The sequence below is a fragment of the Halichoerus grypus genome, chromosome 9 (genome assembly GCF_964656455.1).
Source record: "Halichoerus grypus chromosome 9, mHalGry1.hap1.1, whole genome shotgun sequence".
NCBI classification, from domain to species: domain Eukaryota; kingdom Metazoa; phylum Chordata; class Mammalia; order Carnivora; family Phocidae; genus Halichoerus; species Halichoerus grypus.
The window spans coordinates 7,642,691-7,660,532 of NC_135720.1; the positions used below are offsets into that span (position 1 = coordinate 7,642,691).

The 17,842-nt window shown below is 37.6% G+C and overlaps 1 protein-coding gene across 6 annotated transcripts in view; it reads right to left on the reverse strand.

The window, feature by feature from the left end:
- The window catches only part of MAP3K4 (mitogen-activated protein kinase kinase kinase 4), a 113,765-nt gene that overhangs the window by 40,514 nt on the left and 55,409 nt on the right, over window positions 1-17,842 (reverse strand). For all 6 annotated transcript variants that reach the window (XM_078054499.1, XM_078054498.1, XM_078054496.1 and 3 more), the window contains exon 4: window positions 2,020-2,262. In XM_078054499.1, the coding sequence (XP_077910625.1) occupies window positions 2,020-2,262 (243 nt within the window). The remainder of the gene's footprint in view (window positions 1-2,019; window positions 2,263-17,842) is intronic.

The following is a 17,842-nucleotide window of genomic DNA, read 5'->3' on the forward strand; positions in this document are numbered from 1 at the left end:
ATGTAGAAAATAAACCCCACAGAAAAAGATCTATTTTTCTACTAGGGATAGGAGAGAAAAATCCCCTAATGAAACTGATGATTTTTATCCAAAAACATAATAGAGATTCAAATATACTCACATGCCACAGAGCACGACAATCTTTGTAATAATTTAGCAGAGCAACTACTGTGATTTGTGGCCTTTACTATCAAAAGCCTCTAATCATCACAAAAATCAAACCTAAGCTCAATTTGATGAAATGAGACAGAAGTCAAGGGAAAACAAATCTAAACAAAAAGCTGAGTGCCACCGCCATGGGCAGCCCAGCCGGTAATGCTGGAAAGGTGGGGGAGGCTGACATGGGATGACTGACCTTAAAGTCTTCTCATCATAATAATTATCATATATTACCATATTATTTAAAATGATGGGGATTAAATAAATTATGATGTACCTACATAGCAGAGCACTCCTGCAGCCATTTAAAATCTAGTTTTTGAAAAATATTTAAGGGTAAAAACTCATTTTTTCTTTTACTTGTATGTGAGGGAAAAACAGATGGATAAAAACATACCAAAATAGTTACAGTGGTTATCTCTGACTGGCAGCATGATAGGATAATTTTCATTTTTGTCTGTATCATTTTCTGTACCTTTCAAATATTCTACAATAAATATGGATTGCTTTTATAAACATAATTTCCCCCTTTAAAATGGTCTAAAAATAATTACCCATGGTAAGAGAGCCATGGCTAGAGTTAAATCTATCAAAAGCTATTCTGTTCAGATGTAAATTTCTCTGTTAAGGATGTCACTTAGGTGCTTATAACCAAATCTTTGGATAATTTTAGCCAAAATTTGTTTTATTTTGATTCTAGTAATGCTACATTCATCTAAGTATTGTTTTTATTTTTTTAAATATTTTAACATAAATTCCTGTTTCATCCTCACAATAGCTCCCTTAGCAAAAAGTAAACTCTGCCTTGTCTTACCAGGTTATATTCCTGAAGTATTCATTTTGTGAGAAAGGGAAATCAGTATTTTACCCAAATTTCCTAAATTACCACTGCAATCAGGTGGACAAGTGAGAAGCATGGCCACAGTGGATGACAGGACAATAACCAGAAGCAAGGTGGTGAGCAGCAGGGCGCATGAGGAAGCAGCGCTCTCCGGTCAGTGCTGGACAGAAACTGAAGCGAGGACAATGAGGTCCACAAGTCACCCCCTCTCCCAGCTAAACCAACAAATTCAAGTCCTATTCTGTGCCTATCGTATGGCTTGTGCTTGTCCCCAGGTGCCATTGGTCATCCTGAGCCAATGAGCTCCTAGCCCTTCCATCCTGAGGGGATGGACGTGCACAGTTGACAAAAACACAACTTTTTCTTTCTTTTTTTTTTTTCAAAACCTGACATGTTTATTTTGCATAGTGGATGTGGTAATATCATAAAGTACAAACACAAACACTCGGCAGCATTCACTGTGCTCGATACAACTGCTTGCACATTCCTGTCACCTCTGAGTAGCAGTCTCGCCGAGAGAATCCCAGCCAAGATGAACGAAAACCAAGAAAACAGCAGCTGTCATTACTATTTAATCCATGCAACTCACTAAGCAAGCAAAAAGTCCAAACATCTCCCCACTGCATACTCTAAAGACATTTATCTGTTCCCATGTAGCTTAAACAGAACAAAAATAAATAAATTTAAGGAACTTAAACTACTTCTAATGAGTGAATTTTAAGTTTCCAGCCTCCAAAGACTGATGTTAACAGACTATGTCATTTCATCACTGTACTTTATATCCTTTCGGAATGAGGAAGTGATGGCAGAAAGGTTGAACCACAATCTTATCTTTGAGGACTACATGCAAAGAACATTTTAAAAGACCCTAAAAAGAGCAGCTTAAAAACACTAACATACACTCATTTTTCACTACTCGCAACAATTAAAAAAAAAAAAATCCTCAATCCAAAATAAAAACAAGCCTATAGAATAGCACAGTAACTGCTAAATATTTTTAAACAGTCGTTGAAACAGACCTGCTTAATACTCAAGAGAGATGGTTCCCCAGCAGGCCTCTGTTCCAGTCTTAACTTCAGACACTCATGTATCACGTTCAGAAGGACTCGACAGAGCACCAGGAAGGCAGGCTCGAAGGAGGGTAAGTCCATGGACTTCAGCTCGTCCCACGACACAGTGCTGCACTTCTGCTCTGAGGAAGGTGGCGTCCTGGATAACTGCACATAATCGGAACCCCACATGGGGTCTGGAAATTCGGAAAACTATAACAAAAATTCAACAAAGGTTAAAAGAGCATACAAAAGAATGTCCTAAGGTCGTGGTTATAAACTATTATTCTCTATAGTTTGCTGATGATCTACAAAATCACAATTTTTCAGGTAAAATAATCTTTAGAATAATTCAACATTTTCAACATAGACCCAAGAAGTTCTAAAAGTAATAGAAAATCATAACAAGGACACCAAATTATAATATTTTTATCAAAAAAGCATAGTAGAAAAAAATCAAGTTCATCATTTGCATCAAACATTTTATCATCATACTTAAAATGATTAGAACACTTCATTTTTAAGGTTCTATATAGCATTATCCACAACTATCTCCAGACTGAGAAAACCAGAAATTACTGAAATTTGAGAAAAGATTACAAAACCAGGGAGCCATTTATGTAAACATAAAAACCAGTTGGTTCAACCAATTCTTCTGTCCGTTGCTCTCTTGAGCTACACCAAATGATGCTGATAGAAAACAATTCATAAAATTGAACTGGCTGGTCCCACTCAAATATCTGCTATTCAGCGTTCCTAGGAATCTCAGTGTTGCTCACCCTTTCTTATAGTTACCCTCTTCAGATGCCTTATGCTTTCCCTCATAAAATAGGGGATTCGGAGCTTTCCCCACTGTCCTTAGACCCCTGGCAACATCATCCTGACCAATCATATCCAAAGACCTTCCCTTCTCCTTTTATTGAGAAAACAGAGGCCAACAAAATTCGAAAACCTCAACTTCTCACCAATTTATTTTTTTTAAAGATTTTATTTATCCATTCCAGAGAGAGAGAGAGAGAGAGAGAGCAGGGGGAGGGACAAGCAGACTGCGCTGAGCGCGGAGCCTGACACAGGGCTCGATCTCAGGACCTTGACATCATGACCTGAGCCGAAACCAAGAGTCGGCCGCTTAACCAACCGAGCCATCATCCAGGCGCCCTTCAATTTCTCTTCAATTTAAAACATCACCAATTATAGGTGTTCTGCCTCCATGTCATTCATATCTATGCTCCCTGTCATTTAGTGAATTCTTAACTGCTCTCCTCTGCTCCTTTTATGCTCAATATATACTTCTGCATTTAAATTAATACATACTTCAGTTTCCCGTAACAGCCAAGAATTTTAAAAATGGTACATCATCTTTAAAATGTGATCAATGTGGTCAGGTCAGGGTTAAGACATGTCTGTTTAAAAGCTTTAGGCAGTAATAAATGCTTCTTTTCCTCTGGTGTAGAGAATGAGCTCAGGTCAAAGGTTTATTCAAAGCTCTACAAAATTCAGCGAACTTTCTCTGATAAAATTCTAAAGAATTCTTCTGGCATCGTCTAGAGCTCCAGCCCGCTCACCCATGCGCTACAGGCTCAGTGGGAAACAGAACAATCCCTACTTGTCCACAGTGAAGACAACATCGCCTAGGAGACCCCACAGGCAGACCCACGCTGCTGCGGAGGAAACGGGGTCCCACTGGTGGTGCATGCTGGTGACTCAATCCCTGTCCAAAGAGGAACAAATGTTAAAAAACTACTGAGCATGGAAGAGGAAACAGCAATTTTAACTAAGGAAACCAAGCTGAAGCATCAGAACAGCTGACATTCATTTAATGTGGGAAACAGGAGAGAACCGTAAAATACTCTACTACACGACTGCACTGAAGTCCTCTGGAAAAAAATTTAACAAACCAAGATTTCTAAAACAAATTCAATAAAGACAGTGAAAATAGAATGGATGTGGTAAAAACTAACAACTCAGACATTAACTATAGAAATTATCACTACAACAAAGAGCAAAAGCAAAAGGAAGGGAAGTTTTGAGTGAAAAATAGAGACATGGAAGTCGGATCTAGGAGCTTCACGTGAGAATAACAAGAGTGTGGAAAAAACAGAAGGAAGAGATGGAGGAGAGCTTTTTGCACAGTCAAGATATCACTAATATGTGAAGAAGAAAGAAGAAACCTCCTTGGACACAGAGGAACTCAAAGTACAGTTCATTTACCTTCACTAAAAAACTCCCTGAGGAAGTACAGTAGGGTCCAGTCAAATGAAAATTAAATCAGAATAAAGATCCAAAGACAAAAATACCCAAGGAAGTGAGAAGCCACGAAGCTAGCAGCAGTTACGCAGGCAGATACAGCTCCATAACGGTAACTTGGGGAGAGACTATAAACAACTCCTAGAAAGGAGTACTTGAATTTTTTTTTTAAAAAGGATACTGTAAGAAAAAAACCTGGATCTTAAATTCCCAATTATTTCAATAAAACACAAGAAGAGAGGAAGGGGGCAATAAAGTGCAAGATCAAGTGCAATTTCATCCGTTTATTATCACTTCCAGTGAGAAATACAGGATTAAATATGGTATAAAATCTGTGATCAACTCAGGAAAACTGAGCCGACTCAAGAGTAGAGACATCAATAAAAATGCAATGTAATTACATCATAACCCCACTGGCATTTTGTGGAGGTTAACAAAGTCATTCAATAAAATTCACGTGGAAGAAAGTAATGTGCAGAAGTAAAAACAGCCCAGAACTTTTTTAAAAGAATAAACGGGAAGAACTGCCGTACATGATGGCAAACCTTACTAATAAACCTACTTTATTTAAAATAGAAAAGTACTGTAAACAGATCAGCAGAGAAACATATCGAATTATCTATAATAAATACATAAAAAAGTAGGCAATAGTTGAAGTTGGAAAATGGATAACCCAATGTTAAAGAAAACTGAAAAATAATTACATCCGTACCTACCCCTGTAACTATAGTCATAATTTTTTAATTATGAGGCTATTTTAGAAATTCTTGCCTGATATGAGAAACTACAGGATGTATTAACATAAATACAAAAATATGTTTTGAACATATACATACAGAAAGACTCCAAATGTTAATACAGGTTTAATAACCTAAACACAGAGCTATACATTAGGTTAAGCCATATAAAATTGCCATTTTAGTCAGTCAAAAATGACCAAACATTGGCAATTTAGTACAACATAATAACAGGAATTCTGGAACGACAGTGGCGGCAGCTGGATTTCGATTTCCCTTAGCCCCCCCATAAGAACAGACAGAACAAGGACAACAATGTCAAAATTCCTTGAGACACATGTCCACTAAAACTACATGACAAGGTATCTCCATGAACTCCAAAGTAGAAGAGATGGGGGGAAGTGAACCATGCCAGACCCTGTGGTTATCAGCACTCGTGCAAGGGAAACACGGGGGATTAATAGGGTGTCTGATGGGCCCAAAGGGGCAAATTCCACAATCACTAATGACTACGCAATAGAAAGCTCACTGCTTCTCTTTGAGGACTTGAGTGAAACAGAAAGCAATTTGGGTACAAAGTCATGAGTGAGGTCAAGGGGTTGCAACAGGTTTGAAGGGGCTGAAGTGGCTTAGGCCTCCCAAACTCTTAAAACTATCAGCTAAAATCCCCTTTCCAGGACAAACCTGCTAGACTGAAATCCAACTGACCAGGAAAGTAGAGTAGAGGTAAAGAACAACAAGGTCCAGAAGTGGGAGGGGAACACACCAGAAGATCTCAAAAAAAGAGAACATGTGCTTTGGCAGTTCAGAAGAAGGAGCTCAAAGCTACAAACCCTAACACTTCTGAACTCTCTCTTTCCTTAATTTTCATGAACTTTAAGGAAAGAGAGAGTTCAGAGCAAAATGAGCAAAAGGACTGTGCTAGAATCCAATACAGGGTTATTAAGCGGAGAAATAACCCTAGAGACAATGAAAGCCTGCCAGAAAGACATGCCCACTAAACAGAGAGGACTGCAGCCCAATTTTCAAAAAAAACTAAAAGAAATTAAGAAAGTCATAGAAAATATAAAAGAACAACATAAATTAGAATTAGAAAAACTCACAAATAAAGTGGTAGTACTCGAAAGGTAATTTTCTTAATTGAAAATCATTTTAGGGGCACCTGGGTGGTTTAGTCAGTTAAGCATCTGACTCTTGGTTTCGGCCCAAGTCATGATCTCAGGTTCATGAGACGGAGCCCCACATTGGGTTCCCCACTCAGCAGGGAGTCTGCTTCTCTCCCTCTCCCCCTGCTTCCGTGCTCTCTCTCTCTAAAATAAATAAATAAATCTTTAAAAAATCATTTTAAGAACAAAAAGCAAACTAGTAGGAACATGAGCACAAATAGAACAGATAATGGCTTCACATAAATAGGAGGTAAAAATGAAGACAATTTTATAAATCAAAAAGAAAAAAGAATGAATGAATGAATCTGAAATAAAGTGACAGAGAGGCAAAGTAGATCCAAAACACATACAGTAGTGGTTCCCAGAGAAGAAAACCAAACTAATGAAACAGAAAAGAGTTAAAACATTAAGAAATTCACTTGAAATTAAAAAAAAAAAAAAAACATAGAAAGCAAACAAAACCTGAAATCATATACTAAAAGGGTACCACGTATTCAAAAATACCAATGTGGAGAAACCAACACCAGGTAAACTAGTGGAGTTTAAAGAAAAAAGAAAAAAAAAAAAAAACAATCCTTTGGACATCCAGGTTATAAGTAAATAAATAAACAAGTTTCTACTTATAAGTAGAAACAAAAAAATCATATTGCCATGAGATTTTGCAACCGCAATGCTGCATGCCAAAAGACAATGAGTAATATATATTAAACTTACTCAAGGAAAGAAAATACAAGCCAAAGATTTTATGGCCAAATATACTTGCAAGAGTCAATTCTGCAAACTGTTAGGAAAATCCAAGAACTCAGAAAACACTGGTCTTATGAGCCCTTACCGAGGAATCTACTATGAACAAAATGACTCAGGAGGCTGTCAGAACAAGAGCCTGTCTAAATCTACATCTCTTATCTATCTACGTCTCTATGTCCACCTGTGGAAACACACACACACACTCCCGTAGGGCTAAAAGGAGGTGAGAACGTAAGGGAGAAAGTTAGGTCCATAATGGCCATACTGCAGATACACCACAACTACCAAACCCCGGGAGAAAGCCGAGGGCATATGCAATATCATAGCATTTCACTGGAAGTAAAAGAAAATCACTTCAAATGAAAACCCAGATAAAAGAAAAGGACAATTCCAATATCCTCATGGTGGAGAACCAACAAATAACAACCAAAAAATGTTGGGGCAGGGGAGAGCAATAAGGGTATGAATATTAATATAACCTTAAGGGGTAAAAATAAAGTGGTCATATATTAAAAGTAAGTAAAGAAAATTGCATACACAGCTTATATTAAAAAATGGAAGAATAAAACAGCTTCTTTTAAAGCTCATGTTTATCAGGGAAACCAGATTCCCTTGAAAATATATTATTCCATAGATTTTCTCTTAAAACCAAGTATTTTACATAATTCTTGCAAAGTTAAGTTTAAAAAGCAATACCTAAAAATAAAAAAATAAAAGATCTATGAATGGAGAAATAAGATGTGGCGTATCCGCACAGTGGAGTATCACGCAGCCATCAAGAGGAATGAAGTACTGATAGACACTACAGAGTGGATGAGCCTTGAAGACATGATGCCAACTGAAAGCAGCCAGTCACAAAAGACCACATATATGATTCCATTTATATGAAATGTCCAGAACAGGCAAATATAAAGAAACAGAAAGCAGGTAAGTGGTTGCTCAGGGCTGAGAGGATGAGCGGAAGGACTGTGGAGGTGGCAGCTGAAGGGGACAGGGCTTCTCTTGGGAATGCTGAATATGTTCTAAAAATAGCCAGTGGTGGTGGTTATACAACTCTGAATATAGTAAAAACCACTGAAGTGAACACTTCAAAATGGTGAATTTCATGGTTTATGAATTCTGTCTCAATAAAGCTGTTATTTTAAATACACAACCAAAAAAAGAAGAGATTCTAACTATATGTCTAGTTAGTGGCATAATCGTGAGAAGAATTATTCAGGTGTCTTGAAAAAACACAGTAATTTGGTGGTATATCCCAAAGGGTCTATCCCTAAGGATGGAGGGGGGGGGAAACTTACACTTTTTCAGTAATCATATTGCTGATGGTACTATTCTGAGATTATTGTGTATGTATTCTGGAATATAGTCAGCATATTCTAATAATCTACTACTCTGATATTCTCATGCCATCATTCTGTTATCACCTCAAATTTTTTCAGTGTAGAAGAAAAGTCAAAAGAGATTTTAAAATCCTGATTTTGAATTGTCAGTATGAAATTGGGATGTATTTTTGTGTATTTCTGTGTGTTTTTTCTCCTGAAGAGAACTAAAACAACGATCGACCATTTCCGTTACAATGAGCAATGCCGGTACTGTAGTCCTTGAACACTATTTCCCAACAAAAGGAACAAGGATTCCCTGAAGATAAATCAAGATTCCCAATCTCAAGCAGATGTACAATACAAGCTTAAAACAGCTTCTTATATCAGCTATCGAAGTTATGAAACACTACTCACTAGGGCTGTGATAAAAGGACTTCAGCCAACTTGAATATGTTCCCATTGTCCAAAATGGGACAATGGGAACATCAATTATTATAATTACTTCAACGGATTACAATAATGATTTCGATGGGTTGAAAAATATTGGGGCGCCTGGGTGGCTCAGTTGGTTAAGCAACTGCCTTCGGCTCAGGTCATGATCCTGGAGTCCCTGGATCGAGTCCCGCATCGGGCTCCCTGCTCGGCGGGGAGTCTGCTTCTCCCTCTCACCCTCCCCCCTCTCATGTGCTCTCTCTCATTCTCTCTCTCTCAAATAAATAAATAAATAAATAAATCTAAAAAAAAAAAAAAAAAGAAAAATATCAAACAGGTTTAAATTCATGAGTTCAAAATCATATTAATAAAAAAACACTAATTGGTCACCAATAAACCAACTCATTTTTTAAAAAAAGGGTAAAGAAAAGGGAACGACTCAAGCATATTCACCCTGTCACTTCTGTTCAATTATTCCACTGGGTGACCAAATAATGATTGAGGAAGGTTTCTCTTTGTAGCAATATCTACTTAATGCAGCTGATAATTAAGCTAATAAGAAGAAAAGAGAATTAGAAATATCACTTCTCAATCCTTACTGAAGTAAGCGATCTATGATCATTAGCTGCTAATGTCTCAAAGAGACATACATTATATGTGTCCCCATGAAGCAGTATTAACACCATCAATCAACCAATCAATCAAGAAATCCTGAATCTAATCAAGCCACTAGTTTTTACAGTCAGTTTACACAGAACACAGAGAAAAAGGAAACAAGCAAAAAGGACAACTGTAGGCACAGTCACAATTCAGACTGTAGGAGAATCTCTATAGGATAAAAGGTCCAGGTTCTTCAATAAATACATGGCAAAAAAAAAAAAGGGAGGGGAGCTACAGATTAAAAAAGACTTAAGAAATATAATGAACTGGGGACACCTGTGGGGCTCAGTCAGTTAAGCCTTAACTCATGGTTTCGGCTCAGGTCATGATCTCAGGCTGTGGGATCAATCCCCGTATCAGGCTCCGCGCTCAATGCGGAGTCTGCTTGAGATCCCCTCTCCCTCTCTCTCTGCCCCTCCCCACCGCTCAAGAACTCTCTCTCTCTCTCAAATAAATACATAAATAAAATCTGTGGGGGGAAAAAATATAATGAACTCTTACCTTGTATGATTATTTGAAAACTGACTTAAATTGCACAATATTTTTTAAAGAAAGTCAAGATAACTATGACACAATCAAAATATGAACACTAATTTGATCTTTGATGATCAAGGGAGTTAATGCTATGTTTTAGGTGTGATAATGGTACTGTGGTACATTTCTAGAACAAGCCCAAATCCTTCAGAGAAACATCCTGAACTATTTAAGGATAAAATATGATGACACCTGAGGTTTTCTTCAAAGTGATGGAAGAAGGTGTCGAGTGGCTAGAGGTACTGACCATGAGTTGATAATCAGTGTGCTGGGATACAGATTCAAAGGGATTCATAATATTATTGTCTACTTTTGCACGGGTTTAATAATTTTCCATAACAAAAATTTTTGAAGTATGTAAAAATAAGGGGAAAAATATAGAAGGTTTTATAATCTCTGACTACACACAAAATAAGGTGATCAAGACTAAAATAAAAATTTTAAATTTCTATCTAGTGAAAAACATAAACAAGTTAAAGACAATTTACAGCCATAATAAAAAATGAATAATATCTATAAAATAAAAATAGCTCCAACAGGTCAACACTATAATAAAAAACCCAATAGAAAATGAACAAAATGAATAAAAGAAAATACAAAGAAGACATGCATGTGGCCTATAAACTTGACAACAGCTGAATGTCACTAAAAATGAAAAGAATTAAGATTAACATGAAATTATAGTTTTTACTGATCATGGTTGTAAAAATGAGGACAAATGGGATTTCTCCTACACCACTGGGTAAAGTATACATTAGTACAGCCATTCTGAAGACCAGCTTCGCAATATCTATCAAAGATTTAAATATGTATACCCAATGACCCCATATTTCCATTTCAATTAACCATTCTTACAAAACAATGAAGTTCGTAAAGGGGAATGTGCACAGTATTTGTGGCTACACCACTTATAAAGGAAAAAAATTAAGTGCCCATTAAGAGTGAAATGGTTATAATCATTAGGGAAATGCAAATCAAAACCACAATAAGGGGGGCACCTGGGTGGCACCGTCAGTTGAGCATCCGACTCTTGGTTTCAGCTCAGGTCATGATGTCAGGGTTGTGAGATCGGACCCCAAGCACACAGTCTGCTTGAGAATCTTTCCCTCTCCCTCTGCCCCTTTAGCTCATGCGTGCACTACTCTCTCTCTCAAAATGAATAAATAAATAAATAAATCTACACACACACACACACACACACACACACACACACACACAAAATAAGATATCACCTCACCCTCAGTGAATGGCTATTATCAAAAAGAAGTCACAAGTGTTGGTAAAGATGTGGAGAAAAGGAAATGTTTGTGCACTGTTGGTGGGAATGTAAACTGATGCAGCCACTATGGAAAACAGTACAGAAGTTCCTCAAAAATTAAAAACAGACCTACCGTATGATCTAGCAATTCCACTTCAGTGTATTTATCCAAAGAAAAGGAAAACACTAACGCAAAAAGAAATGTGCACCCGCTGTGTTCACTGCAGCATTATGTACGGTAGGCAAGATACGGAAAAACCTAAGTGTCTATCGATGGTGTGAGATTTTACATGTACATAAAAAGGAAGCTTACTCAGTCACCGAAAAAAGAAGGAAATCCTGCCATTTGTGACAAGGATGGATCTTGAGGACATTTTGCTAAGTGAAATAAGTCAGACAGAGAAAGACAAATACCATATGATACTACCTGTAGGCGAAATCTAAAAACAAAATAAAACAAAACTGAACTCAGAGATACAGAGAGCAGACTGACGGTTGCCAGAGGCAGACGGTGGGATTTAAAGAAAAGAGTAAAATGATTCATTCCTATGATGGCATCCCATGTAGTAGTTAATTGGAACTGAAGTAGAGCTACATATACCAATATGGGGACTAATCCAAAGAAAAGAGTGGGGGGTGGGGTGGGGAACAACCCTATCAGTCATAGAATAAATACAGCATTATCACTTTTAAAAAAGAGAGCACTAGTCATGATGAGCACTGGGTGTGGAAGTGCTGAATCACTATATGGTACACCTGACACTAACATTACACTGTATGTTAACTAACGGGAATTTAAATGAAAACTTTTTTAAAAATTACCTGTATTACATAACAAAGATATGTATTTATATAAGCACAAAAAAGTCTGAAAGATGCAAACCAAAGAATTACTACTCTGAGCCAGACTACAAGATAAGCAGCAACTTTGTTTCTTTATATACACATTCAATAAATAAGTAAAAAAAAAAAGAAAGTGTATTGTTTTATAAAATAAAGGAACAGATCAAAATACAGTTGACCCTTGAACAGCACAAGTTTGAACTATGTGGGTCCACTTAGACGTGGATTTTTTTTTATAAAATACAGTACAGTACTGTGAATGTATCTTCTCTTATGATTTTCTCAATAACATTTTTTTCTCTTGCTTACTTTATTATAATATATAGTACATGTAACATATAAAATATATGCTAATTGACTGTTAAGGTTATCAACAAGGCTTCCAGTCAACAGGAGGCTATTAGTAGTTAAGTTGTGGGGAAGTCAAACATCATACACATATTTTCAACGGTGCAAGGGATCAGCACATCTAACCCCCGTGTTGTTCAAGGATCAACTTTTTGTTACCCTTCAAAAGTTTCTATGATTCTACACCAGGGGTTGTATCACAAACTGAAATGCCTACAGGGCCAGGTGGGTGATGTCAATGGGGGGCTAGGGAAGGGTGACGGTAAGAGAGAAAGAAACAACGGGCACTGTGGTCCATCGGAGCCCGCCAGATGCTATCATGTGGGAATGTGGGCCCAGGGTTGACAGACTTCCTCTCAGTATTTTAAGGAAAGCAAAAAAATCCAGAATTTCACGTGAAATCTTATTTTCAAATGCTAGCCATTACGTCAAAAAATACCCAAGCACTAGGTGGGACAAAATACGACTTCAAGGGGCAGCATACTGTAATGGTGAAGAGCACAGATTTATAGGCAGTTCTGCGTTCACACCCTGGCTCTGCCCCACGGGATACACCCAACCGTGACCACGTCACTTGACCGACCCGCCTCCACACAGCAAGTACTCAGTTAATGCTAGCTATTAGTCTCGCTGCTGCTGTGCTTGTCTTCACGGGATGCAGTTCTCCGCTGCGAGCTGTGAGCTCTGTCCTCTGATCGTCTCCGTCTTACATCAGGTTTGACTCCGTTGGCTCACTGCAGTCAAAAATAACACAGAACAACTTCCTATTTCCCCTCAAGTAAGTGTGCTTTTAGAAAACAGAAAACCTAGGGGCACCTGGGTGGCTCAGTCATTAAGCGTCTGCCTTCGGCTCAGGTCGTGGTCCCAGGGTCCTGGGATCGAGCCCCGCATCGGGCTCCCTGCTCAGTGGGAAGCCTGCTTCTCCCTCTCCCACTCCCCCTGCTTGTGCTTCCTCTCTCGCTGTGTCTCTCTCTGTCAAATAAATAAATAAAATCTTAAAAAAAAAAAAAAAAAAGGAAACAGAAAACCTAAAGGCAAATGAGCAAGAATGTGCTTATCAGCTTGCCACTTACTCAATGACAAAGTCCGTGTAACTTTACTAATGAAATCAGACAGGTGATGACTGAAGCAAATAAAACAATTAACTATAATAACTGTATTAATGAACACTAATCTGAAAGGCGGGGGTGGGCGAGTGCTGTAGCCTACTTAGTGTTTCCAATGGGCTTACCCAGAATTGCACTGGTGCTGGTCCAGCTACAGAGGAAGCACGTTGGAGGTCTGTTAAGAATGGCAGCGCTCACGTCCCACCCCAAGAGACTCTGATTTGCCCTATATCCAAAGAGGGCATTAGGTACATGAATTTTCAAAAGCTCCCTGGATAATGCTGGTGCGGAGCCAGGTTTGGACACCATTAGCACAGTTTAAAGTCTGGTATCCCAGAATCCTGGATTTGAATTCCTCCAACAATCTACAGCTCCTGTGATTTGGGGCAAGTTACCTACTCTCCTTATTTGAAAGATAGAGAATTAACACCACCACTTCATTTTGTTGTTGTGCCTAGCATGCGGAAGACTTGATAAATGGTGACTGTTGTTAATTTTATATCCTAGTTTCTACAGCCGTTGTCCACTCTGAATACAGAAGGCAACCTCTTCAGGGTTTGTTGCGCTTACAGGAAAAAATTAGCATAATTATTCTTGGATCATAAAACAAACAATATTTTATTGGCCATTAAACTTATAATAATCACATCATCATTTCTAATTCAAAGGAAAGTAATTTATAAAATAACCAAAACTTTTCCTTAGGATCTGAGGTAATATGCATGATAACATGCAATCAGTCAGGCAACTATACTTTTTTATACACTACATTAAGTAAAAATTTTATCTGCCTCTTCTTCTGAAAATGTATAAATTTCATATGGTAAAGCTAAAAGGAAGGAGCATAAAATAACCATATCACAACCTATGGCTCAAATATTTTATGGGTATTTAACATTTTAAATGCACAAAACCCAAAGGACTGTACAACACAAAAAGTAAACTTTATGGCAAACTTAAAAAAATCAACTAGAACACTGGGGAATCCCAGGACGGAATGCAGACTGAGATTAAGTGAACCACTATATTACAAATGAATGATATGACCTCACTGAAGAGGGTGAAGGAAAAAGGTGCTGACCTAGCTAACTCTGGAAAATTCTGTGGTGACTCTCTAAGACTAAAAATAAAAAGAACTGTACTGAAATGCTATACTCTAGTTGCCAAATTTATTCCTCACAGGGGTCCCGGTTAGCAATTCTGAAACTACTTTACGTGTATACTCTGGCTGCACAAATATGTAAATAACTGTAGTAATGGGAGCCAGGTTTCTCACCACAAGAGAAAAAATTACAAATAAGCAGGAGAGGAAGACTAGGATGAAATTGGTGATGCTGGCTTAGGCGTGAGACATCAGTGTGAACTCATGTTTATTTCTCACAGATAGACAGACAGATGGGTAAGCAAGGAGAATCGATAGAGAAGTAACTACCGAGCTGTGCATACACAATGGGTGAAAGACATTCCTATATTTTCTAACTCTACCACTGAATGGTCCTGGAAGCAATAACACCCCAACAGTAACATCCAGTGCCCAGATCTTCATTTCTAAATAACATCCTCCAATAAAATGAACCAGAGCTCCTCGGGGAAATGGCTGATTTCAGGAGTGCAACAGGAAAAATAAAGGATGATGCCATAGAGTAAGAAACTGCTCAAAAAGCAAAACAATACAAAAAAAGATGCAGGCATGTCAAAAGGACACAGAAGCCAACTGAAAGAGTTACAGTGGCTAAAGAAGGAACAATTTGAGCAACAAAATAAAGAACAATACTACTGGATTATAACCCAAAGAAAAAATAAATATTTATGACTTCCCACTGAGATAAATAAATGGGAGGGAAGAGGTAAATCTTTCATACAGAAAAATTCCAAATACTACATGTAGATACTTCCTACTCCTAGAGGTGGAGACTCATTGCCCTCCCCGTGAATGTGGGCTGCATCTAGTAACTCACATCCAAGAGTACAGCAGGGAAAGGGAAAACTGATAACTTGTGGAGGAACCCCGCAGACAACACCTTCACCGAGGAACCCAGGTTAATATCACCAGGGACAATACAATGCCATGGGGAGCGCTTCAACTCTGTGGCATTTCTGCCCAGCCCAAGCCCCCAGTCTCATCTTGATAAAACACCAGACAAACCCAAATTCAGAGACTGTTCTACAAGCCGTCCAGATCGCGAAACCAAGGGAAGACTGAGCAACTACACAGATCAGAGGAGACTGAGAAGACACGACTAAGAGCAAGGTGGCGTCCTTGACTGGGTCCTGGAACAGAAAGGGGACAGTAGCACAAAAACAGAAATCCAAATAATGCCCACAGTTTAGTTAACAGTATCTTACACCAATGTTAATATACTAATTTTGACAAATATAGCAAAGTAAAGTTAAGATGCCAGTATTAGAGGAAGCTGCATAAGGAACATATGAAAACTCTGTACTATCTTTGCAAGTTTTCCAAAAATCCAGAATCATCCCAAGATTACAAGTTTTTAAATTTAAAGATTTTAAAATATAATAAAATTTTAGAGAAAAATTGCTTTATAAAAGCATGTTTATAAGCCAAGGGGAATTAAATATAAGATCATATGTTATTTATAAACACTAATCACAAGTAACTTAATCATAAAGCATAAAAATATAAAGATATAGACAAGAAATCCTTCAACTATATTCATTACTATTATCACATAAGCCAAAAAAACATTGCAACATAGAAGATATGTATTGGGTACATTCTGTGGTGCCCACTGGTCAAGACGCTTCTATCAAGAATGAAAATAAAACTGTCTTTAAACCTAAAGCCTATACACTGCTTAAAACGTATGTCCTTCAAATGCAGGAGTATTTGGCAGAAATTAAAAGGTTAAATACATTTTAAAAATAAACATATAGAATAGTCTGGCCCATATTGACTTACAGTTAGCTTCAAAAGAAAAAAAAATTAACAAAGCTTCTAAAAATTAATAGTTTATATTTGGCTTCTATAGTATTTTACCATTTATACAAATACCTTTTTAAAGCCTCACAACAACCCTGTGAGGTAGGTAGGAATGTATTATAGCCATTTTACAGATGCGATGATTTAGGATCAGAAAGATTAAGTCATTTACAAAGCCATGTGGTGAGAAAGACCCACACCAAGGAATGGAATCCAGCTACTTGATTTCAAAAACTGTGGCTCTTTCTCCAACATACTTAGTCAAAGACTAAAACCCAGAAGGAAGTCTACATACATTCATATACATACACACACATACACCTCCCCTTCCAGAAATTATGTTCCTGAAATGGAAATAAAAATAAGTCTTACTTTCCCACTGAGTTCATTATAATGTTGAAGCCTCATCTTTTATTAGTTTGGACTGAAATTCTACTTCAGCTCTTGGTTACTCTTTTGTTATCTGACAAACACAACATTTTATAAAACAAAACTTCAAACAAGGGCTTCTGTACTTCATTTTTGTTTTGAAAAGCAAACAATCTGCAAGTAATTCTAACAGTCTTTAATTTACACACTTTATGAGCTTTGAATTTGTATGACTCTTCTTTTCTATAAGGATAACCTTTGCAGTTAAATCTCAACTGGTCAAACCGAAGGAATACAACATTGACAGGAATTCAAAAGTATGGGCTACCATAGTTCATCATCTGTTTTCAACTTGAGTTCTAATAGAAAATGTAGTGCACTCATTCCCAATCTTCTTCTTGTTCCAACACATCTAAGGGATGCAAAGCTCTACCATTAGTAGGGACAGTTCATTGTCACAAATGGTTCTCAGGGAACAGGAAAAGAATTTGGGGTTGGGAGTTTAAAGCAGTTTTAAGAAGCCCCCACATGCCTCCCAGGGCCTTTATCATGAGTCCCTCTCTCTCATGAAATCTACTGAATCAGAGATAAGGTAATACTGCCAGAGATGTTTCATTCATATTACTTCAAAAATAGTGTTTCACAATAAAAATCAATCATCGACCCTGTCTTGCCCACATGTGTCCTCCCTGGAACTGAACCACTCCAGCCAAAAACCTAGATCAAAGTAAGTCATTCACCATCTGAAGTATATGGCAGATCCGTATTCCGTATCTAGTTTTGTTCGACTGATTTTGAAACCTGCACTATAAAAAAAAAATTGTATAAAGTAGTTATTTTGGACTAAATGGGAAAACAGTCATTTGCTTTAATAAAAAGATGTACATAAAAAATCATTCAGAGTTAAAATACTGTTCAAAGAAGATCTCATTGATCCCAGGGTCCTGGGAACAAATCCTGAATCGGGCACCCTGATCAGCAGGGAGTCTGCTTCTCTCTCTGCCTCTGCCCCTCCCCCCTGCTCATGTGCTCTCTTTCTCTCTCTCAAGTAAATAAAAAAATCTTAAGGAAAAAAAACAG